Raw genomic sequence first — 18,288 nt, 5'->3', positions numbered from 1 at the left:
AAGAGCACACACAGCTCAGAAGACCTGCTGCTAAGTGCTTTTCAAAATAACAAGCGTTTCATTGATAAATGCTGATGTCTTGTGGCCGGTTGTCCGAGCCAAATGACATACACATATCGAATCACTTGTGCCCTGTGAGAATGTTTATGTGAATCGTCGTCGCGCGTCTCGGATCGTACCGCATCTGTTGGTAAATTGGCAAGATGTCGGCATAGCTGAAGTTGAAAAGCGATCTTTGAGAACGCTATGCTGCATCTAGTCAGTTATTCAATGGAACAGTCAACAGATCGAGATTGCAAATGTTGGATAATTCTTTTATTACAGATTTGTATGTATATTGGCTGATCACAATGGATAATAACCCTTTTTCCAGTTAATTTATGTCTAGCAGTTAGCCGAAAGCTGCAAAAATTACGGAAACTGCCAGAATAGAGACCTGCCTATGAGAAGAGGCTGCTTCTTCATCAGACTTTTTGCCGGAACGATCAGAGCAGGATAAATAACAGCACCTGGTTCTGTTGGATACTAAAATTACTGGAGATATTTATGCTTAATGTGATGCCAAATATAATAATAATAATATAATAAATATTAAACTTGCTTTCTAATTTGCTCTTTCATTTATTCTTTGGTTTGTTTGTTTAAAAAAAATCAATGCAAATCAAATTCCAAAGACTTGGCGGTAAATCGATACTCAATCGATAAGTCCGTTACGTTACAGCACTAACTATACAGTATATACTGTATGGTTAGTGGTTACAGTACGATTCAGTCGATACTATCGCTATCCAATATTCAACAGGAACGCCCCACATTTTGGACACGACTTTGGAGACCCTGGTAAACAGCTGTTTGCACATGATAAACAAAACACAAATAATTTGTTGGAAAAACTTCTGAAGAGGTTAAATAAACAGATAAGTGACAATAAATTCTTTCATAAGTAATGGATAGCCAGGTAAGTGGGTATTTTAGCCTGTGGCGAAGTATTGCCCGCTTGTTGTTTGTTTCTGGGCATTGCATTGTTTAAAAGAGAGAATTACTATTACTATAGTGCCGGAGAGTGTGTCGAAATTATCGCTTCGCACTAATTAGTCTCAACGCTCGGTTATCAGAAACCCCATTGTGATAAATCTAAATACGCGAACAATACGTGTGTCTCAAACGGAATATAACGTTGCGATAATTAGGTATAGGAACTAAATGACGTAATTTACATGGAAATACTACCAGAGAGCATGGGAGGATGTTTTTTTCCTAATCCCAATTGAGTGGGCGTTTCAGTAAAGACACTTTATGGGCATTTGCAGGCACCGATCGATGATCTGCTGTTGGACATTGTAGACAATGCCTGGCGTATGGAAGTTCTGCCTTTCGATCAGATACTAGTGCCACTCGAAAAGCTCCCCGATCCGGAGGCCGATGGTGGTGATTCACATTTGACTCTAAGCGAGCAGGTGAGCAACGACGATAATTTTGGTTTGGGGTTTGGCAAAGACTACGACCTGTTTGATATATTTTCCAGGAACAAAAGTGGACTGATCTGGCGCTGGGTTCGCTAGCACCCGATGCTGCACTGATCGATCAACTTAATATTACATCCATCTAACCAAGGACAAACAGTCCGCGGGCGAGCACCAACTCGCCCACCTTTCTAGCCCCCCCAAGTTTTATACTCAACACAAACACCCCACCAGCATGAATAACAACAACAGCACAAGCAACAACACTAGCGCAAGCACTAGCATCCACCACCAGCACCTGCATTCGCCCACCAAACTCACGGAATTCGCGCGAAACTTTGAAGACAAGCCAGAATCGCTCTTCGGCCGTGTGGTGAATAAGATCCAGAATGTCTATAACCAGAGCTATAACACCGTCAACGACATATCCAGTGGCAGCAGCCCGAGCACCAGCAGCAGCACTGGCGCGCAGACCGTTCAGGTGGGCAAATCCCAGTTCTACAGCGAGAACAGGACGCCCACCATCGAAGTTGCGGATGTGGAGGACAGCTTGTCGTCCAGCCTCAGTTCGAGGCGACCACAGCCGCCGACAACGCTGAGTTTGCGGGCAGACAGCGAGTCGCGAAGCACTGGCAATTCGAGTACCACAGCCGAAGAGTCCGAGGCCAACGAGCGTGTCGATGTGGCGCTGAGCAGCGAAGCAAATCAAGGGCGCACCGTTTCCAACGTGCTGAAGCACATCAGCAACAGTGGTGCAACAAAAAACAACGTGAGTGAGACTGCACGACTGCATTTTTTCGAGAGCTGCTGTAATAATAATTATTACCCCTTTTTTTGCAGGATCTGCGCAATTACAAAGACACGGAGCTGCAGAGGTTCTGGATGCCCGATTCCAAGGCGAAAGAGTGCTACGACTGCGCCCAGAAGTTTTCGACCTTTCGCCGCAAACACCACTGCCGCCTGTGCGGCCAGATATTCTGCTCCAAGTGCTGCAACCAGGTTGTGCCCGGCATGATAGTCCGCTGCGACGGGGACCTCAAGGTGTGCAACTACTGTTCCAAGATAGTGCTCACCTTTCTGAAGTCCTCCAGTTCGGACATTGGCCAGGATCTTCAGGCACTGCAGCAGCATCTCAGCAACAAGTTGGAGGTACAAGGCAGCAGCGCCCCCAATGCTACCCCGCAGCAGCAGAGAGCGCCCCTGTCACGGAAGACCTCGCTGGGCTACCAGGAAGAGCGCTTCAGCTCGCATCCCAACTACACGACGCTCTCCTTCGATGACCGGAAGAACATCCTGCAGCAGTCGAACTCTCTCATCACGCTGCACGAGGAGATGCAGCGAGATCTGCCGGCCCAGAACTGCGGCCAGGTGCTGATCGAGTTCCTCAATAGCAACAACAAGTCGGCCAACGAGGTGCAAGCGGTGGCCATATTGAATGCCATGCTGGCAGCCGGATTCCTTGAGCCGATCGTGCCCGATCCTGACCAGACCGAGTTCGAGCCGACTCTGCACTACAAGTTCGCCAAGAACAGCAGCTCGGACAATTCGCAGACCATCAGTCCCCAGTTCGAGGCGCCCAATGGGGAGCCGCAGCCACCGAAGTCGATGGACGTCTCCTTGAGCTTCCACTCGGTCGAGGATATCGAGCTGGAGAACGATTTGTGCTTCACTGCGGCCACGTCGAAGCTGCTAGAGTCCTACTGCGATCACGAGGAGCAGCTGCTGGCCCAGCTGCTGCGTGCCCATCACCTAGACCAGGAGTGGGACAAGGTGCTACAGATGCTCTGCTCAACGGCGGCCAACCACTTCAAGCCCGAGTACTGCACCAACGATCTGATGGACATTCGCAACTATGTGAACTTTAAAAAGGTGCCTGGCGGCCGGCGCAAGGACTCGAAAATTGTGCATGGCGTGGCCTTCTCCAAGAATGTGGCGCACAAAGATATGGCCGCGCATGTGCCCTTCCCGCGCATCCTACTGCTCCAGTGCCCCATTGTCTACGAGCGCATCGAGGGCAAGTTCGTCACCATCGAGACGGTGCTGCTGCAGGAGAAGGAGTACCTGCGAAACGTCTGTGCCCGCATCATGAGCTTCTCCCCCAACGTTGTGCTCGTCCACAAGAACGTCGCCGGCATTGCTCAGGACTTGCTGCGCTCCTATAATGTCACACTTGTGCTGGACGTCAAGCTCTCGGTCATGGAGCGCCTGTCTCGCACCCTCCAGTGCGACATCGTCAGCTCCATCGAGTCGAACATCACCATGCCGAAGCTGGGCCACTGCAACGACTTTTACATCCGCAACTACAACGGCAAGACGCTCATGTTCTTCGAAAAGCTCACCAATCCCCGGGGCTATACCTGTCTGCTGCGCGGTGGCAGCAACGCGGAGCTTACCCGCGTCAAGAGGGTGGCATCGGCCCTGCTTTTTGCCCGCTACAACTGGCGCCTGGAGATGTCCTTTCTGTTGAACGAGTTTGCGCAGCCGCTCAGTCCCAAGGCCTCGATATTCGATTCGAAGGAGGCTAGTCCCAATAGCGAGACTGAGGCAGAGGCGGAGCTCCGATCCGGATCGTCCAAGAGGGTGCCGCAGCCCATTGCTGAGCGCAAGTCGGAAGATAAAGTCACGTCCATTGTCAGTGAAAACGTGGCTGACTTTACTGATCCGCTGCGGTCGACGGAGGCCGATGCTTTGTCCACATCACCCAGCCATGTGCTGCCCGTGGTGGAGGCCCTTGCCGTGGAGACCCGCTACGATAATCGATTCCGTACTGCACTCAGCTCCACTCTGCTCTCAGTTAGCCCATTTCTGACCTTCCCGCTGCCCTATTTGGAGACGGAGCAGGGACGCAACTGTAGGCTGCGAAAACTCTTTCCCGCTGAACTGTACTTCTCCAAGCAGTGGTCGAATGCAGGACCCCCGTCGATACAGGAGCGTGCAGAGAGCTGCGGCGACACTGAAGCCGCTGTAAAATCGGAGCTAGGAAACAAGGAAAACGAACAGCAGTTGCAGCTGCTGCCAGCCCACGAATTTGTGCAGATGAAACTCACGGCGCCCGCCACCAATCGCGACATCCAGACCAAGCTCGCCGAGTTTCGATCCTTTGGCGGTCGCTTCCCCAAGGGCAAGGCTCCAAGTAAGTTCCATCAGGATGTTTCAAGAAAACCAGTCCTAATTCGTAGTCCATTTTCGACAGTGCTGAGGCCCAAAAAGAAGATGCCCGAAATCATCCAGAGGCCGCAGAAGGTGAGCGAAGAGCAGCTATACAGAGACGCACTGGATCCGCAGAACCACCAGAGGCTGCCTGTGCTCTTCTGCAGCTTCCACTACAACCCCAAAGGCGTTTCCTCCTTCTGCAAGCTGCCCATGCTGCTGGACATGAAGTTCTACGGACAGTACGACATTATGCTGGAGCAGTTCCTGCAGCGCTATTGCTGCCTGTTCAACTCGATGTGCCCCTCCTGCAACCTGCCCATGCTTGGCCATGTGCGACGATATGTCCACTCGCTGGGCTGTGTCCATGTCTACCTCACCGAGGACCTGACGCGCTCCGACCCCAAGCGCATCTACTTCACCTCGTGGTGCAGCATCTGCAACGCCACCACGCCCACCGTTCCGCTCTCGGACTCGGCCAAGTGCCTCTCCCTGGCCAAATATCTGGAAATGCGCTTCCATGGGCACGCCTACAAGCGTCGGCCGCCGACAGATGGCGACCAGAGCAATCCTTGCGAGCACTCGCTCCACCGCGACTATGTGCACCACTTCAGCTTCCGGGGAGTAGGCGCCAAGTTCCAGTACACCCCTATCGAGGTTTGGGAGACGGATCTGCCGCCGCTGACCCTGCAGTTGGACCAGCCAAAGCCCTTTCTGGGCAGCCAGGTACAGGAGGAGATCAAGAACTTCTCAGTGCGCGGCCATGAGGTGTACACGCGGATCCACGAGCGGATCGCCGACTTGGCCAGCGAGGACGAGAACACTCCGCTTGTGCAAAATCTGAAGACAATGCTGACCCACGACCAGTTTATTTTCAAGCAGAAGATTGAAATTGTGCACACCCTGCTGACGGAGCGTCGGGCCAACGCGTACGACATCAACGATGCCCTAGCCATGGCTCGGCGCTCCCTGGCCGAGAGTATTGAGCTGTGGGGCCCACGGCTGCTGGAGGTCGAGCTGGTAGCCCAGAAACTGTCTGCCAAGCAGGCGGTCGTCCATCATGTCGATGCGGGAACCATATGTACAGAAGAGCTGCGCCCGGATCAGGCCTCAACCAGTGCAGGCGATGACGGAAACAGCAACAGCAGTAACATCGCCCCTGTGGAGTGTCCTTCGGAGGACACAGAGGCGGCTGCTGCAAGCCAACCCGTGCTCGACAAGAAGTTCTCCATCGATCAGCTGCTGGCCTCCACGGCGAGCGTGCACTCGGACAAAAAGTCCATAAGAAGCATCCTCACACAGCTGCTGCCCTCGACCAATCAGGCCAATCCCCTGCAGTCGCCGTTTCCGTCCCAGGATCACCTCACCCTCCCCATGGGCTCTATTCCCATCCACGTGCGTGAGACCGATCTCAGCTCTGTGATCGCCTATAGCCTGACCTCGGTCGACTACCAGCGAGCCCTGGACGAAGCTTTCAGTAGCGTCGGTGGCGAGGCCCCAGCTGCAGGCCACTCCAGTCCGCAGCTCAAGCGGAAGGTGCCGCTACCAGAAGGCCTGAGTGATGCCGAAGAAAGCAGCCCCAATCTGTCGCGCACCTCCAGCAACACCAGTGCCACCCCAGGAGGAGCGATTCCCGCCGCCGCCACCTCCAGCGAATCCGAGGAGAAGATAAAGGAGCGGAACAAGACGCAACCACAGTCACCGAGTCCACACGTCTCGCTGGCATTCAACGACAACGGGTGCCAGTTCCAGTGCAAGATCTATTTTGCGCGCGAGTTCGAGGGCATGCGAGCCAAGAGCCTGCAGCCGCCGAAGCTGGACAGATCGCTGTACCGCAAGCTGGAGAAGAGCAAGATGCGCGAGGAGCTGAGAATCTCACAAAGTCGAACGGGCTCCGAAATGGAGCTGGTGCGCAAACCCAGCGACGTCAGTGGCGGACCGCCTCTGGCTCGAACCTCGGAAGAGCATGCGACGGACATGGAGGAGGAGTCGCGCATCGCCCTGGCCCGCAGCCTGTGCAACAGTGTCCAGTGGGAGGCACGCGGCGGCAAGTCCGGATCGCGTTTCTGCAAGACGCTGGGTAAGGTTTTTCAATGCCGCACCAAAAAAGGCTTTTGCCCATTATATTTTGATTTCTGCAGATGATCGTTTCGTGCTCAAGGAGATGAACTCGAAGGACATGACCATCTTCGAGCCCTTTGCCCCAAAGTACTTTGAGTACATTGATAAGTGCCAGCAGCTGCAGCTGCCCACGCTGCTGGCCAAGATCTTTGGCGTTTTCAAAGTCAGCGTAAAGAAGAAGGAGTAAGTTCCATAGACTTGCATCTCCAAATGGCCTTTGACTAATGCGCAATTCTTTATCCTGTCTTTTGGCAGCTCTTTTGTGGAACGCTCTGTGATGGTCATGGAAAACCTGTTCTATGGCTGTGAAATTTCCAACAAATTCGACCTTAAGGGCTCTGAGCGGAATCGACTGGTGGACCCAACCAATCAACAAGGCGAGATTGTGCTGCTGGATGAGAATCTGGTCCAGAGTGAGTAGCCCCCCATGGCAGTCTCTTAAAATACGATCTGATCATCATCTGATTCCCTTCATAGTGTCCTGGTCGAAGCCTCTCTACGTGCTGTCCCACAGCAAAACCGTGCTCAGAGATGCCATTCAGCGGGACTCCTCGTTTCTGGAGAGAAATGGCGTCATGGACTACTCCCTGCTGGTGGGCTTGGAGAAGAAGAACAGCCTCTTGGTTCTGGGCATCATAGGTGAGCATTCAAAGGCAATTGACATGGTCTATATGGGATGCTTACATTTAATTCGTTTGCAGACTACATACGAACCTTCACATTGGACAAGCGAGTAGAGTCGATCATCAAGCAGTCCGGTCTGCTCGGCGGCAAGGGCAAAGATCCCACGGTGGTATCGCCAGAGCGCTATAAGCAGCGCTTCATTGATGCCATGGATCGGTACTTCCTCACTGTGCCCGATCGCTGGGAGGGTCTCTCCAAGGTCTGACTTCACACCCCCCACACACAGTTATTATAGATGTAGACGCAAAATAAAGTAGACGCCACACAGCTCCACAATCCACAGTCAATCTTCATTGCGACTCACGGGCAAAAGCGTTTCCGAATCCGCAATTGAATTGATTTGGCCTTGACCTGCATCCGCCGCGGGTGGCCGCCGGAAGCCATAGCTGCTCATGACAATTGAAAGCCATGTACGATATACGTGGGTGTAGGGGAACTGGCGGCCAAGTTGCGTGCCTGGCCAAAAAGGAAAGGAAATTATTATCATGATGGAAACCACGTCGCGAATGAAATCGTTAAGACGCGAGTAAATCAGGCAAATGTGCGCCTCTTTAGGGCATAAACACGGTTTCATTATCGAGGCGTCACAGCTGCTCTGACATGGCCCAAAACTGGGTTAAGAGACTCCACTCGCGTCTGACAGGTAGGGCGAGGAATTGAAATCAAAATCAAAACTCAAATTCATATTCAAGTCAACTGCAGCTGGCGACTGGGAGAGGGAGTGCCATGGAATTCTGGGGCGGAGACAGCTACAAACTGCTCGATTGCATGTAATAGCACTTGGAGTCAAGCCCGTTCAACATGCAGAACGCTGCAGTGGCGTATTCCGACTACAAGATACCCGCTACCCAGATTGATTTGTTGTGCTAATTGGAATATGAAAGGCAATTATGTTTTTGAACTGCTCCGGAAAAGCAAAAGCAATTGGAATACCCGTGCCATTTGGTAGATCAGTGGATAATTACCATCTACAAATTATAGGTACCATGGGCTTACCATTACTATTATTCCCTGAGAGGCTATAAAGGCTATATATAGCCTAAAATGAAATCCTTTATTTCATTTGCTTTTATTATGTCCCACTAGTCTCGACCCACTCCCAACCCATCCCGTACCTCAATTCTAATCATTCCGCGTGCCAGTCGAAAAACAAAAGTGACACCTTAAGTCAGTCGCCGTGGCAGAAGCGTTTGGCTTGGGTGTTTTGCGGGCCCACACCCATCTCTGGGCAGGAGCCCTTTGGAAGTTGGCGTGCGAAAAACGGGCTAACTCTTGGTGGCGCACATTTCCACATTTCAGTTGGGATTTACGATCTGAGCGGTCAAGTTGTGGTTCGACGAGCTGCGCTTGAATGGCGGCATTTGCGGTTCAGCTCGGTTCGGCATGGTTAGGGGCAGCAGCTGTGGCTGTGGTCTGCCACTGGTCGCGTCCGTGGTGTGCAGACCCCGCAGTGTGCTTAAAACTGTTTCTTTAAAGTGCAAACTCAACTAATGTGTTCAATTAAAGAGCAGTCCGTAGAAACCATTCCCCCAAAACCCCGCAAAACGAAGCAACCATGGCATTAGCTTATGACTGGAAAAGCAACGACGGGTAAGGAGATGCCGGGAAGACCGGATAGAGCTCCCTGCTGCGCTTCTGCTTAGGAATACCGGGCACAGTCAGAAGCGTGGTTCATAGGATATCATAAAAGGATATGTCGTGGTCCGGTTGCCTGGAGTCAACTCGACCTTGGCGTTCATGTCTTGTTGATGGTTAGCATAATGGTGCATTCTTGTTTATTGCATTACGTATACGCCCGGTGGCGTGACTAGCGTTTGTAACAGCAATTAAAACGTCATAAATCTGCAACTGTAATTATGTGTGTGGTGTGTGTCGGACCGAACCGAACCCTACCGTCCTGGGTAAACCGGGGAATGGGGCACAAAGTTAGCCAACGCTGATTAGCATATTTAAATGGGTTGCCGCCACTGCTGGCGCGATTAAAAATAGCCAAAGGTCATTTGGCATTGTCAAGATTAGTCGGCAACCTCAAGCAGGACTGGCGCCCCTTTCCTTTAAGTAGTCATCGTCTTTTGGCCCAGCGTCGGGCTGAATTGGGTCAGACCCAGCCCGACATGATTTGCTCGCCTCCCCAGCCCTTTAATGCTTCTGTCTGTTTCCGTTTCTGTTTCGGCCGAGAGTCAGTCAGGCAGGCATGCACGCACACTCACAGGCAGCTCCCCCGCCATTCAGAGTTCCAGACATGCAACAGAATTGGGGGTAAAGAATATGAAACATTTTGGCAGCCATCAATTACCGCCATTAGCCTGGCATATTTTCACACGCTCGAGCAGCGACCAGACTCTTTTAGATTCCCAGAATATATGTATTAAGAACTTCAAAGGCAACAGGTGCTTTGCGGTCACATATACCCCAGGCCCAAGCCGGTGGCCCGGCCGTATATTGCGCGGGTTCACCATTCGCTGGGTGCCATCCTGTCGTGCATTTTAAATGACCCGAGTCCTTGACAATGGCTCGAAAAACACCCATTTCCGGATTGGAAATATCGTGTGTATGTGTGTTTGTTTGGGGGCGTTGTCAGGGATAACACCATACCATACCCAGTCGTCGTTCTATTGATTGACATCGATTGGGATGTGGCTTGGGTGCGGGCTCTTGGCACGGGTGCGACTGCTCCAGTCGAATCAAATAGACAATTTTCCAATTTGAAGCAATTTCTCATGCATATTCCGTATTCGTTCAGTTTTGTTTTCATACAAGTGTGTTTTTGTGTGCCTAGCAACATTGCCATGGCACGCCATGGATGGCTGATGGGTGGTGATGGCAAAATGGAAATGCCTTCACTGGCTAGACTCTTAGCTGAGACTCCGACATTGCAATTGTTGTTCCTCCGCGTGGAGAGGGAAGGCATTAGGTGCCCCCATTATTAAGGGACTCGCCTGTTATTTGGTTGTGGTGCCAACGCCAACGGTGGAATGAAGAATGGCAGGAACATTTTTCGTTCAGTTTTCAGCTAAAGACAAGACGGTTCGGATGTACCCAAACGAATTCTGACATTCTCTGTCCATTTGCAGCTTTGATGCCGACTTTGGCTGGAATCGATCCTTCTCCGAACCCGATCTTTCTGTCAACCAGAAGCAGGGCGATCTCAGACGGTTCACCATCAAGCATCCGCACGAGTACATAGCCATCGATGATCTAAAGTACTTCCGCCACCGCCAGCCCGACCAGTTACACACCCAGAGCAACGTCTGTCTCTACAATAGCGATGAGCCCGTACTGTCCTTCGGCTCGCTAAAGTCAGAGTACTGCCGGCAGTACCACAGCCACGGCATTACCGGCCAATCCAGCCAAAGGTCATTGCTGAGGCGCGCGACATCGCTGCATCTGGAGGGATTCATGCATCTGCTGACGGAAAGCCAGGACAAATATCACTGGTACACCCCCGAAGATCTGAAATTGTGAGTGCAACTAGTACAGATTTTGTTAGACAAGGTCCCCGAATATATACTGGTATATTGGTATATTTCAGTTCTCGTTGCTATCCCGTCCGCAATCCAGAGAACCTGCAGCTGGGCGGGGACGCCGATGGCGAGAACAACATGAAGAACTCCTCCTATCTGATGGCGCCCATGCTGGACACCGGCACAAAGATACTGCCACGTGAAGTGTTCCTTGGGGAGGGCGAGGCAGCATCCAGCAGGAATCAGGTGCACAACAGCTTGGCCTCCGACAAGTTCAAGCGCGATGTGGCCGCCCAGGAGCAGCAGAGATGTCACCTACAGATGCGCGCCCAGGCCGTGGACCAGCAGCCAGAACCGTCAGAGTACAAGCGACAGTTTGTCCAGCAGTTTCCGGAAAAAGCCCACTCCATACCGCAGATGAGCAACATCAAGATCCAAGGGGACTTTGTAGCTGTGCCGGAGTATAAGGACAGCTTCAAGATGTACGCCAACTACTCGAAGAGTGCGCCCATCAAGAAGGATGATAATCTGCGCGTCTCCGGTTCGGAGCGGGGAAGCGATATCAGGCCAGGGCTGCCCGGCCATGGCCACAGCCATGCTCCCGATGTGCCAGAGTATCGCGACAAATTCATCGACCCACCCAAGCACATGGCCAAAGAGAAATCACTCAAGACGGACGATCACCTGCGGCCTCGGGGCGAGTTCACCCGAGAGATTCCCGAGTATCACGAGAGCTTCCGAGACCCGCAAATCACCGAGATGCCCGAGCGGGGCAAGGCACGGGAGCCGTTTCTACGCCTGAGGGGCAAAATCGAATTTAATCCCGAGTATCGAAACAATTACCTGGATTTTCCGCGCTCCCGGCCAGTTGTACATAAGCCGGCCTCCTCCTTCCGGCTGCCACACTCGGGCGTCCACAAAGTCCAGCCCAACGTCAGCAACGGGTCCTCCTCCGACAAGCACTATCAGGAAGATCCCGAGCCTGCCACCTGCACCACAGTGCCGCCATCGGAGATGGTCGCAACGCCAGAGTATCGGCGGGCCCAGTATAATTATCAGCTGCGTGAACGGCCTCGGGAATACGACGTCGTGGGCAATCTTCGCAAGAGTTCGGAATCATCGCTGGAAGTGCGTCCACCACAGCCGCAGCAGCTCATCTCCCACAAGCGAAGGACCTCACGCCAACGTCTGGTGAAGGAGCCTCAGCCAGTGACCTCCAGCTTTGAGGATGTGGGTGGCAACGAGGCGAAGAAACCCGCTCGATACGGCAGACGATCTTCCGTAATGCAAAATGCGCTCAATTGCCGCGAGAAATCGTCAATCGTCGAAGGCAATCCCAAGTACGCCGCCGCGGGCTGTCGGCGGGCCAAACATAATAATGGGAGCCAGAAGGATCAGCAGGGATCGGGATCCTTTGTGGTGCTCGACGAGCCGGGCAAGCCTTCCAATTGGATGAAGAAGACCTGGTACGATTCCTAGGCCCCGTAATCGAAACCTAAATACGAGTATTCTATTCATAATCTCCCGAATTCTAAAGAAATAAATACAATTAAATATAATATTTAAGTGGTCTGCTTTTAGTCTGATGTGGAATAGGAAATCTTTAGCGATTCCGCATAAGAACGTAAACAAACTGAGGCGTTCTCACCACAAAAATGGAAAAAATTATCTAATCTTGGTCCCAGCCCTACCCACTGATAACCATTACGATGGGAGAGGCGGTTACTCATAGTCCGCTCAGTGTCAGAACGCATTTCACCAGCTAAACACGTAAGGAACGATTCGCTTCCGCACAAAATCTAAGGGGAATCCGCATACTGTAGGTGACATCAACATTGCCATGGAGGCGGGACTTGGTCATGCAGCCAGTCCACCGCAACATATACTCGGCTACGCCATACGGAGCCGCACACGCATATACTTCTCATACATAGTGCCCACTTGTCTGGCGCTGCTGGTGTACATTGCACAGACTGCATCCGATTTGGCCCTCAGCTACCAGCTTTTCAGACAGCATGCTCCGGGTTTTGGGGCTGGCACACTGGTGCTGGTGCTCGTACCGCCCGCCCTAACATTCCTGCTGGTTATCACGTCCCGGGAACAGCGCAGCAGCGCCAGCTCTGATCATAACAAGTGCGCTGCTCTTGCCCTTGGTTTGCTCCGGCTCATGCTGTTCCCCTTTTTTGTTGTGTACAGGTAGGTTGATGGAGAATATGTATGTAGGTCAAGGCCGTACTTACAGTGACTGTTTCCGATAAGGTTCTCAATGCGCTTGTTTTGGGCCGTCGAGGCACTCTTCCACGACGATGACGATGTGGAGCGCATGAAGTGCTTGGACAAGGCGACGCAGACCTCCAGCATAGAGCTGTATCTGCTGATCCAAGCCTACGCCCAGGCAGCGCCTCAAATAATCCTACAGCTATACTTTATGCTTGAGCAGGACCTCTTTCGCAACTACGAAACCTGTAAGTGCAATGCTATCTTGCATATTGCATCCATTTCAATCCTTTGCATTGCAGCCGCCGTACAGGCCTTATCCCTAGTCTTCTCGGCTATCGATTTGGCCGCCATAACAACCAGCTATCATCGCATTGAGAGCCAGCGTCGCGTGGGTCGCCATTATCCCTGGGCCACGCCACAACAGGTGGAGTCGCATCGCTGCCAGCTTGAGCAAAACGAGCGCCTGTGCTGCGATGCCGAGCGCAAGAAAAGGGAGTCGGAGCGCACAATCGCCAGCTTCCCGGAGTCGGAGAGGATCATGGCCAACTTTCATGCACGCCAGAGAACGGATCCCGATCCAGGTGTGGCCACTCACGAGGTGCATGTGCGGGGAGAAGATGAGGTCGACAATGACGGTTTGGAACAGCTCGAGACGAAGGCCTTGCTGCACACTGGGCCAAAGGACAATGCCACCGACGATGACAAGCTGCAGGTGACGAGGCCCAAGCTGCGACTGTGGCAAAAGGATCTAGAAGACCTTGACACTATTGAAGTGCTGGACACAGTACCCGAAACACCACCACCACCTCCACCGCCGGTAACAGCACCGCCAGAACTCCCCGTACTAAAACCCTCTGATGATGGCCCTCCACTCCCTGATCTGCGACGAACCGTATCGGACAACGAGCACCGGCGGAGTCGTCGCGTCACCAGACCGCTCTCGCAGCTAGAAACGTTCAAGGACATGCTGCTGATCAATGCGCAGCTGTACATCAAGGAGCATGTACCACGTCCGCCAAAGCTTCTTATAGGACGGATAAACGAGGAGCCTAATGAGGAGCGTAGTCCGCTGGTGGCCCGATCACCTGGAATACAGACGCCAAAGGACACCCCGCTCACGCCCAAGGATGTCGTGGACTTCTACTTCCCCCGGCCCACGAAAATAGTGAACGGCATTCAGCAGGATGACTTTGCCGGCCGCACTGTTGCCTTCTTCGGCTGGATTGCCTTCATCACGATGCGGATGCTGGCTCTGTCCACGTTCTGCGTCTTCTATCCCCGAGCCTTCTTCATTGTGTTGGGCGTGCACTATGCCCTAATGCTGGCGTGCCTGGCTTTGGAGACGCGCTGTCGTGGCAGCTGGAACCGCACGCTATTCTATTTGCTTCTGGCCTACGTCTACATCTTTGTGCTGCTGGAATTTCGCGTGTGCTTCAAGAGCATCCGGCTCTGGTATGGCGGCTTTCTGATGCTGACGCTGGTCGAGAATATCACCATGACGGCCATTTGGTATGACAACGAGGAGTTCGAGTCCTGGTGGTTCGGCTTCATCGGGGAGTGGATAGTCTACAGCGGGATTATGTTCGTAGCCACCCTCATAGTCTACTACTGCCTACTGAGACCCAGGGATGTCTCTCTCATCGTGGAGGACGCTGCGCCACCAGCGTCGGAACCCGATCAATCTGTTGCCTAGACGGTAAACTGTCGTTGCCCGGTGCCCTGCGTCGAGTGTTGTTTGGTCGATCAAGTAGGCTAGTCCATAAGTATTATCATTGTCACATTGTTGCTAGCATCATAATAAATTATTCTCGTTAGTTTTAGTACTAAAAGTTACTATATACGCAGCTGCCGTTAAAATGGCCGAACCTGTTAAGAAACTTCCAAATTCTCGCGGGCCGTGCCCAATTGAATTCACTGAGTCGCAAGTCAGTTATGGACCGCCAAAAATCAACAAGGTTCTGAGTAAGTATCTTGGCTATGTCTAAGGATTTGATTAATGGCATTTTTCTTGGGCTGCAGCCACGCGTGCCAACCGAATGGAGCAGTTTCTGTGGCAGGAGCTATTCGCCGAGTACAATCGTCAATCCTCGGCAACTACGGACTTGGGTGTGAGCACCACTGAGTATTTCGATGTCTATTGTAAGGATATACCACCGGTGGATGAGGAACGAAAGGAGACTCTGGTCAACAAGTACCCGGTGTACTGTACAACGGCCATAACTCTTTGGAACCATGATGGTGATCCCACAAAGACCTTCAAAAAAAAGTATTTGATTACAAGGCCCATTCAAGAGTGCACCGAAAAGTTTGCCCCATAGGGTATGTACGTGTAAGGCAGCAATTATTCTTAATCAACCTGCTTTTTATTCAACCGCAGATCAAACTGATATTCTAGGATACTTGTACTCACTTTGCGATCCACGAATAAGAAATCACCATGTTTTTCAATAGCAGAACACTTTGTTTTGTCGTTAAATTAAATTGTTTTAAATATATCATATATCTGACTATCGATAACTCTGTTATTTTATAGCCCATTTACACCAGGGCTGCGTGGTGACACGGCTATTGTGCATCCATGCATCGATAGCAAACGATATCGAGGTTGTGTAAAAACGAAATAACTAACATATTTTATAGTTGGTCACAAAGGCATCCGCTATTTTGAGAAGGGGGCTTATGGATAGATTGATTCATTAAAAAGGAATCCCCAGAGTGATGAGCAAATTTGAATCTATCGATAACGATGGTTTTGCAGCTCTGTCGCACTGTGTAGCAAATGTGTAGTTACCGTGTAATCCGATGTAATAAATTGACTGCCGCTGACGTGTCTGTGAATATCGAATATCGAAGCTGAGACAGGCGGTGCTGGCTATTTTGGGCGATTTTTATTTGTTTTCCTATAGAATATAAGAAAAAGTTGTTGAACGCAAACACAATATAGGAAAATGTTGAAGTTAGGTGGGTAGAGTTCGCTAAAACTGGGCCCGGAACCGCAGAGTTTCGGGACACTGTCAAAGGAAACGCCGGCTGCGATATCGTAGTGCTGTCTCTGTCTGATTTTCGTGGTTAGACGATTGCCGGCGACGTGATGTTCTTGCTGCCCCTCAAGCTTGTAATTCTCATGGTTCTGTTATGTTGCAGGTCTGACGCTCTTCGGCGTACTATGCGCCTGTGCGCCAACGTGGAGTACGCGTACCGTTGATAGCCATCTGGGGCCAAAGGATCTCACCCGCCTACAAAAAGTCTTTGTGGATGGATTCGGTTCCAGTGATCTGCAAGCCATATTCTTCTCCAGCCTTAACATTCAGTTAACCGATGCCACCCAGAAGGAACCGCTGTGCAAGAAGATAGCGGCCCTGCATCAGGAATCCAAGCTGAACGTAAGTGCTTAGCAAACGTTCACTGAACCTTGAATCATTGCCTTTGTTCTCGGTTCTAGAGCTTCGAAAAGGACTACTATTTCATTGGTGCTAGCAAGAACCTGGGCTGTTCTGCGAAACTTGACGAAGCACTGCTCTCGAAAGTGTACAGCTCGCTGGACTCTGAACTGGGCAGCACTCAAGAGATTTACTATCGCTTAGTCACACACAAGGCACTCGGTGTACAGGTCAGTGATACCACTCAGGGTAAGATTGTAAAGCGCCTCCAGGAGCTTCTAAAGAAGGACGACACACTGACTGGTCTGGGCTATGGATTCAATGTGGCTGTTCAGCTGGGCAGCGGTGCCGCCTTCATTGCGAATCGCGTTGAAGATGCTATCGTTCAGGCCGATGAGGTGGACGGAAAACTCCTTCAGTTCGAGGGGGGCTTAAGCATCACGTCTTTGATCATTAACGGAGCTTTCGGCGTTGCCAAAGCCTACAACAAGCCAGCACCAGTCAGTGCCGCACAAGCTGTTAAGTTTGCCAACTATTTCCTGAGCCGTCGTTCGGTGCAGTCCGCTAAGGGAGCTCACGTATTGATTGAGGCATTGAAGACCATTGGTGCTGACGAAAAGATTGCTCCCATTTGTGTGCAGCTGATCGGAAACGGCCAGTTGGACGCCCAGTCACCCACGTTGAATATAGCTGTTGTTGATTTACTTGGCAAGCCTTTGTCGCCCGCCCCAAAGATTATCACTGCCAAGGTGTTCCACAAAAAGGACAACTCTTTGCTAGCTGAGAAAATCTCGGTGACTTCCAAGTCTTCAGACAAGACCACTTATGTGGCCGATTTGGCCAGCTTGAAGCCGGTCCGTGGCATCTATCAGGCCGAACTGAGTGCGGATAGCGTGTACACGCAGACAGTGCAATTCAAAGTACTCGGACGTGTCAAGGTCCAGTCTCTCGACGTTGGCATTGCCGAGTCGGATGCCAGTGCTGCCACGCGCAAGCAAAGCGTGAATTATCCTAGCAAGTTAAAGGAGACCTTGTCGGCGGATACTACACAAAAGCTGCTGCTGAGGGCCGTATTAGTGGAGGAGTCTAACAACAAGCCACTCGCCGTCCACCAAGCCTTTGTGCGTCTTTACAACAAGCAAACAGACAAGGAGATCATCTTTGTGGCGGAACAGGACAGCAGCAAGGCCTACAAATTCGACATGGATATTGGCAGCAATGGCAAGAACTTTAATTACCAGAGTGGCACATACAACATCTACCTGACCGTGGGCGATGCTTCGCTGTCCAACTCTTTCGAGTGGCTTGTGGCTGATATCCAGCTGAAATTCAGCGAGGATAGAGGTATGGAGAGTATACGTTGAATATTGAGATTGTAACTTAACGAAATGGTACTCTTTTTGCAGAAGTCAAGCCGAAAATCCCTTCGGGTCCCCGTCCTGAGATTGTTCATCAATTCCGTGTGCCTGACAAGCGGCCGCCTCGTATTGTGTCGGACATATTCACTGGACTCTGTATTACCCCGTTGGTTCTGCTGTTTATCTTCTGGGGCAAGTTGGGCGTGAACGTCTCCAACTTCACTCTGGCACCGAGCACAATCGGTTTCCATGTGGGCTTTGGCGGCATTCTGCTTCTGTTCTTTGTCTTCTGGATGCAACTGAACATGTTCCAAACCCTGCGCCTGCTGATACCCATCGCAATATTCACATTCCTTACTGGCAACCGTTTGCTGAGGCGTCTGTATGCACTACGCAACTCAAAGAACCCGTCAAGTGCGTCGTCATAAACTCAAATCGCACCAGACAT

General features: G+C 51.6%; 6 protein-coding genes across 7 annotated transcripts; all 6 read left to right on the top strand.

Annotated features, from left to right (window-relative positions):
• Positions 1 to 805: 805 nt before the first annotated feature.
• On the top strand, positions 806 to 1,668 carry LOC6898903 (anaphase-promoting complex subunit 13). Its single transcript, XM_002138837.3, has 3 exons — positions 806 to 958; positions 1,311 to 1,457; positions 1,526 to 1,668. Exons 1-3 carry the CDS (start codon positions 947 to 949, stop codon positions 1,607 to 1,609), a joined length of 243 nt encoding a protein of 80 aa, XP_002138873.3. The 5' UTR covers positions 806 to 946; the 3' UTR covers positions 1,610 to 1,668.
• Positions 1,565 to 7,694, top strand: fab1 (fab1 kinase). Its single transcript, XM_001361747.4, has 7 exons — positions 1,565 to 2,232; positions 2,304 to 4,596; positions 4,657 to 6,693; positions 6,755 to 6,917; positions 6,990 to 7,147; positions 7,212 to 7,373; positions 7,436 to 7,694. The coding sequence occupies exons 1-7, from the start codon at positions 1,699 to 1,701 to the stop codon at positions 7,621 to 7,623; spliced, it is 5,535 nt and encodes a 1,844-aa protein (XP_001361784.2). The 5' UTR covers positions 1,565 to 1,698; the 3' UTR covers positions 7,624 to 7,694.
• Positions 7,695 to 8,522: 828 nt separating this feature from the next.
• On the top strand, positions 8,523 to 12,441 carry LOC4805373 (uncharacterized). The gene is made up of 3 exons (XM_001361746.4): positions 8,523 to 9,008; positions 10,493 to 10,879; positions 10,951 to 12,441. The coding sequence occupies exons 1-3, from the start codon at positions 8,974 to 8,976 to the stop codon at positions 12,359 to 12,361; spliced, it is 1,833 nt and encodes a 610-aa protein (XP_001361783.3). The 5' UTR covers positions 8,523 to 8,973; the 3' UTR covers positions 12,362 to 12,441.
• Positions 12,442 to 12,596: 155 nt separating this feature from the next.
• Positions 12,597 to 14,819, top strand: LOC4805372 (uncharacterized). Its single transcript, XM_001361745.4, has 3 exons — positions 12,597 to 13,078; positions 13,142 to 13,347; positions 13,402 to 14,819. Exons 1-3 carry the CDS (start codon positions 12,723 to 12,725, stop codon positions 14,793 to 14,795), a joined length of 1,956 nt encoding a protein of 651 aa, XP_001361782.2. The 5' UTR covers positions 12,597 to 12,722; the 3' UTR covers positions 14,796 to 14,819.
• A 55-nt stretch (positions 14,820 to 14,874) lies between these two features.
• Positions 14,875 to 15,616, top strand: LOC6898902 (uncharacterized). Of its 2 annotated transcripts, none has more exons than XM_015185116.2 (3): positions 14,875 to 15,064; positions 15,122 to 15,421; positions 15,498 to 15,614. In XM_015185116.2, the coding sequence occupies exons 1-2, from the start codon at positions 14,959 to 14,961 to the stop codon at positions 15,418 to 15,420; spliced, it is 405 nt and encodes a 134-aa protein (XP_015040602.1). In that variant the 5' UTR covers positions 14,875 to 14,958; the 3' UTR covers position 15,421; positions 15,498 to 15,614. The 2 variants fall into 2 exon arrangements, with proteins under 2 accessions (XP_015040602.1, XP_002138872.1); XM_002138836.3 differs by having other exon boundaries at positions 14,878 to 15,064; positions 15,480 to 15,616.
• A 293-nt stretch (positions 15,617 to 15,909) lies between these two features.
• Positions 15,910 to 18,288, top strand: OstDelta (oligosaccharide transferase delta subunit). The gene is made up of 4 exons (XM_002138835.4): positions 15,910 to 16,063; positions 16,247 to 16,485; positions 16,545 to 17,826; positions 17,889 to 18,288. Exons 1-4 carry the CDS (start codon positions 16,051 to 16,053, stop codon positions 18,266 to 18,268), a joined length of 1,914 nt encoding a protein of 637 aa, XP_002138871.2. The 5' UTR covers positions 15,910 to 16,050; the 3' UTR covers positions 18,269 to 18,288.

This window comes from Drosophila pseudoobscura, chromosome 3 (assembly GCF_009870125.1).
Source record: "Drosophila pseudoobscura strain MV-25-SWS-2005 chromosome 3, UCI_Dpse_MV25, whole genome shotgun sequence".
Lineage (NCBI taxonomy): Eukaryota > Metazoa > Arthropoda > Insecta > Diptera > Drosophilidae > Drosophila > Drosophila pseudoobscura.
This window is presented reverse-complemented; position numbering and strand designations above follow the sequence as displayed.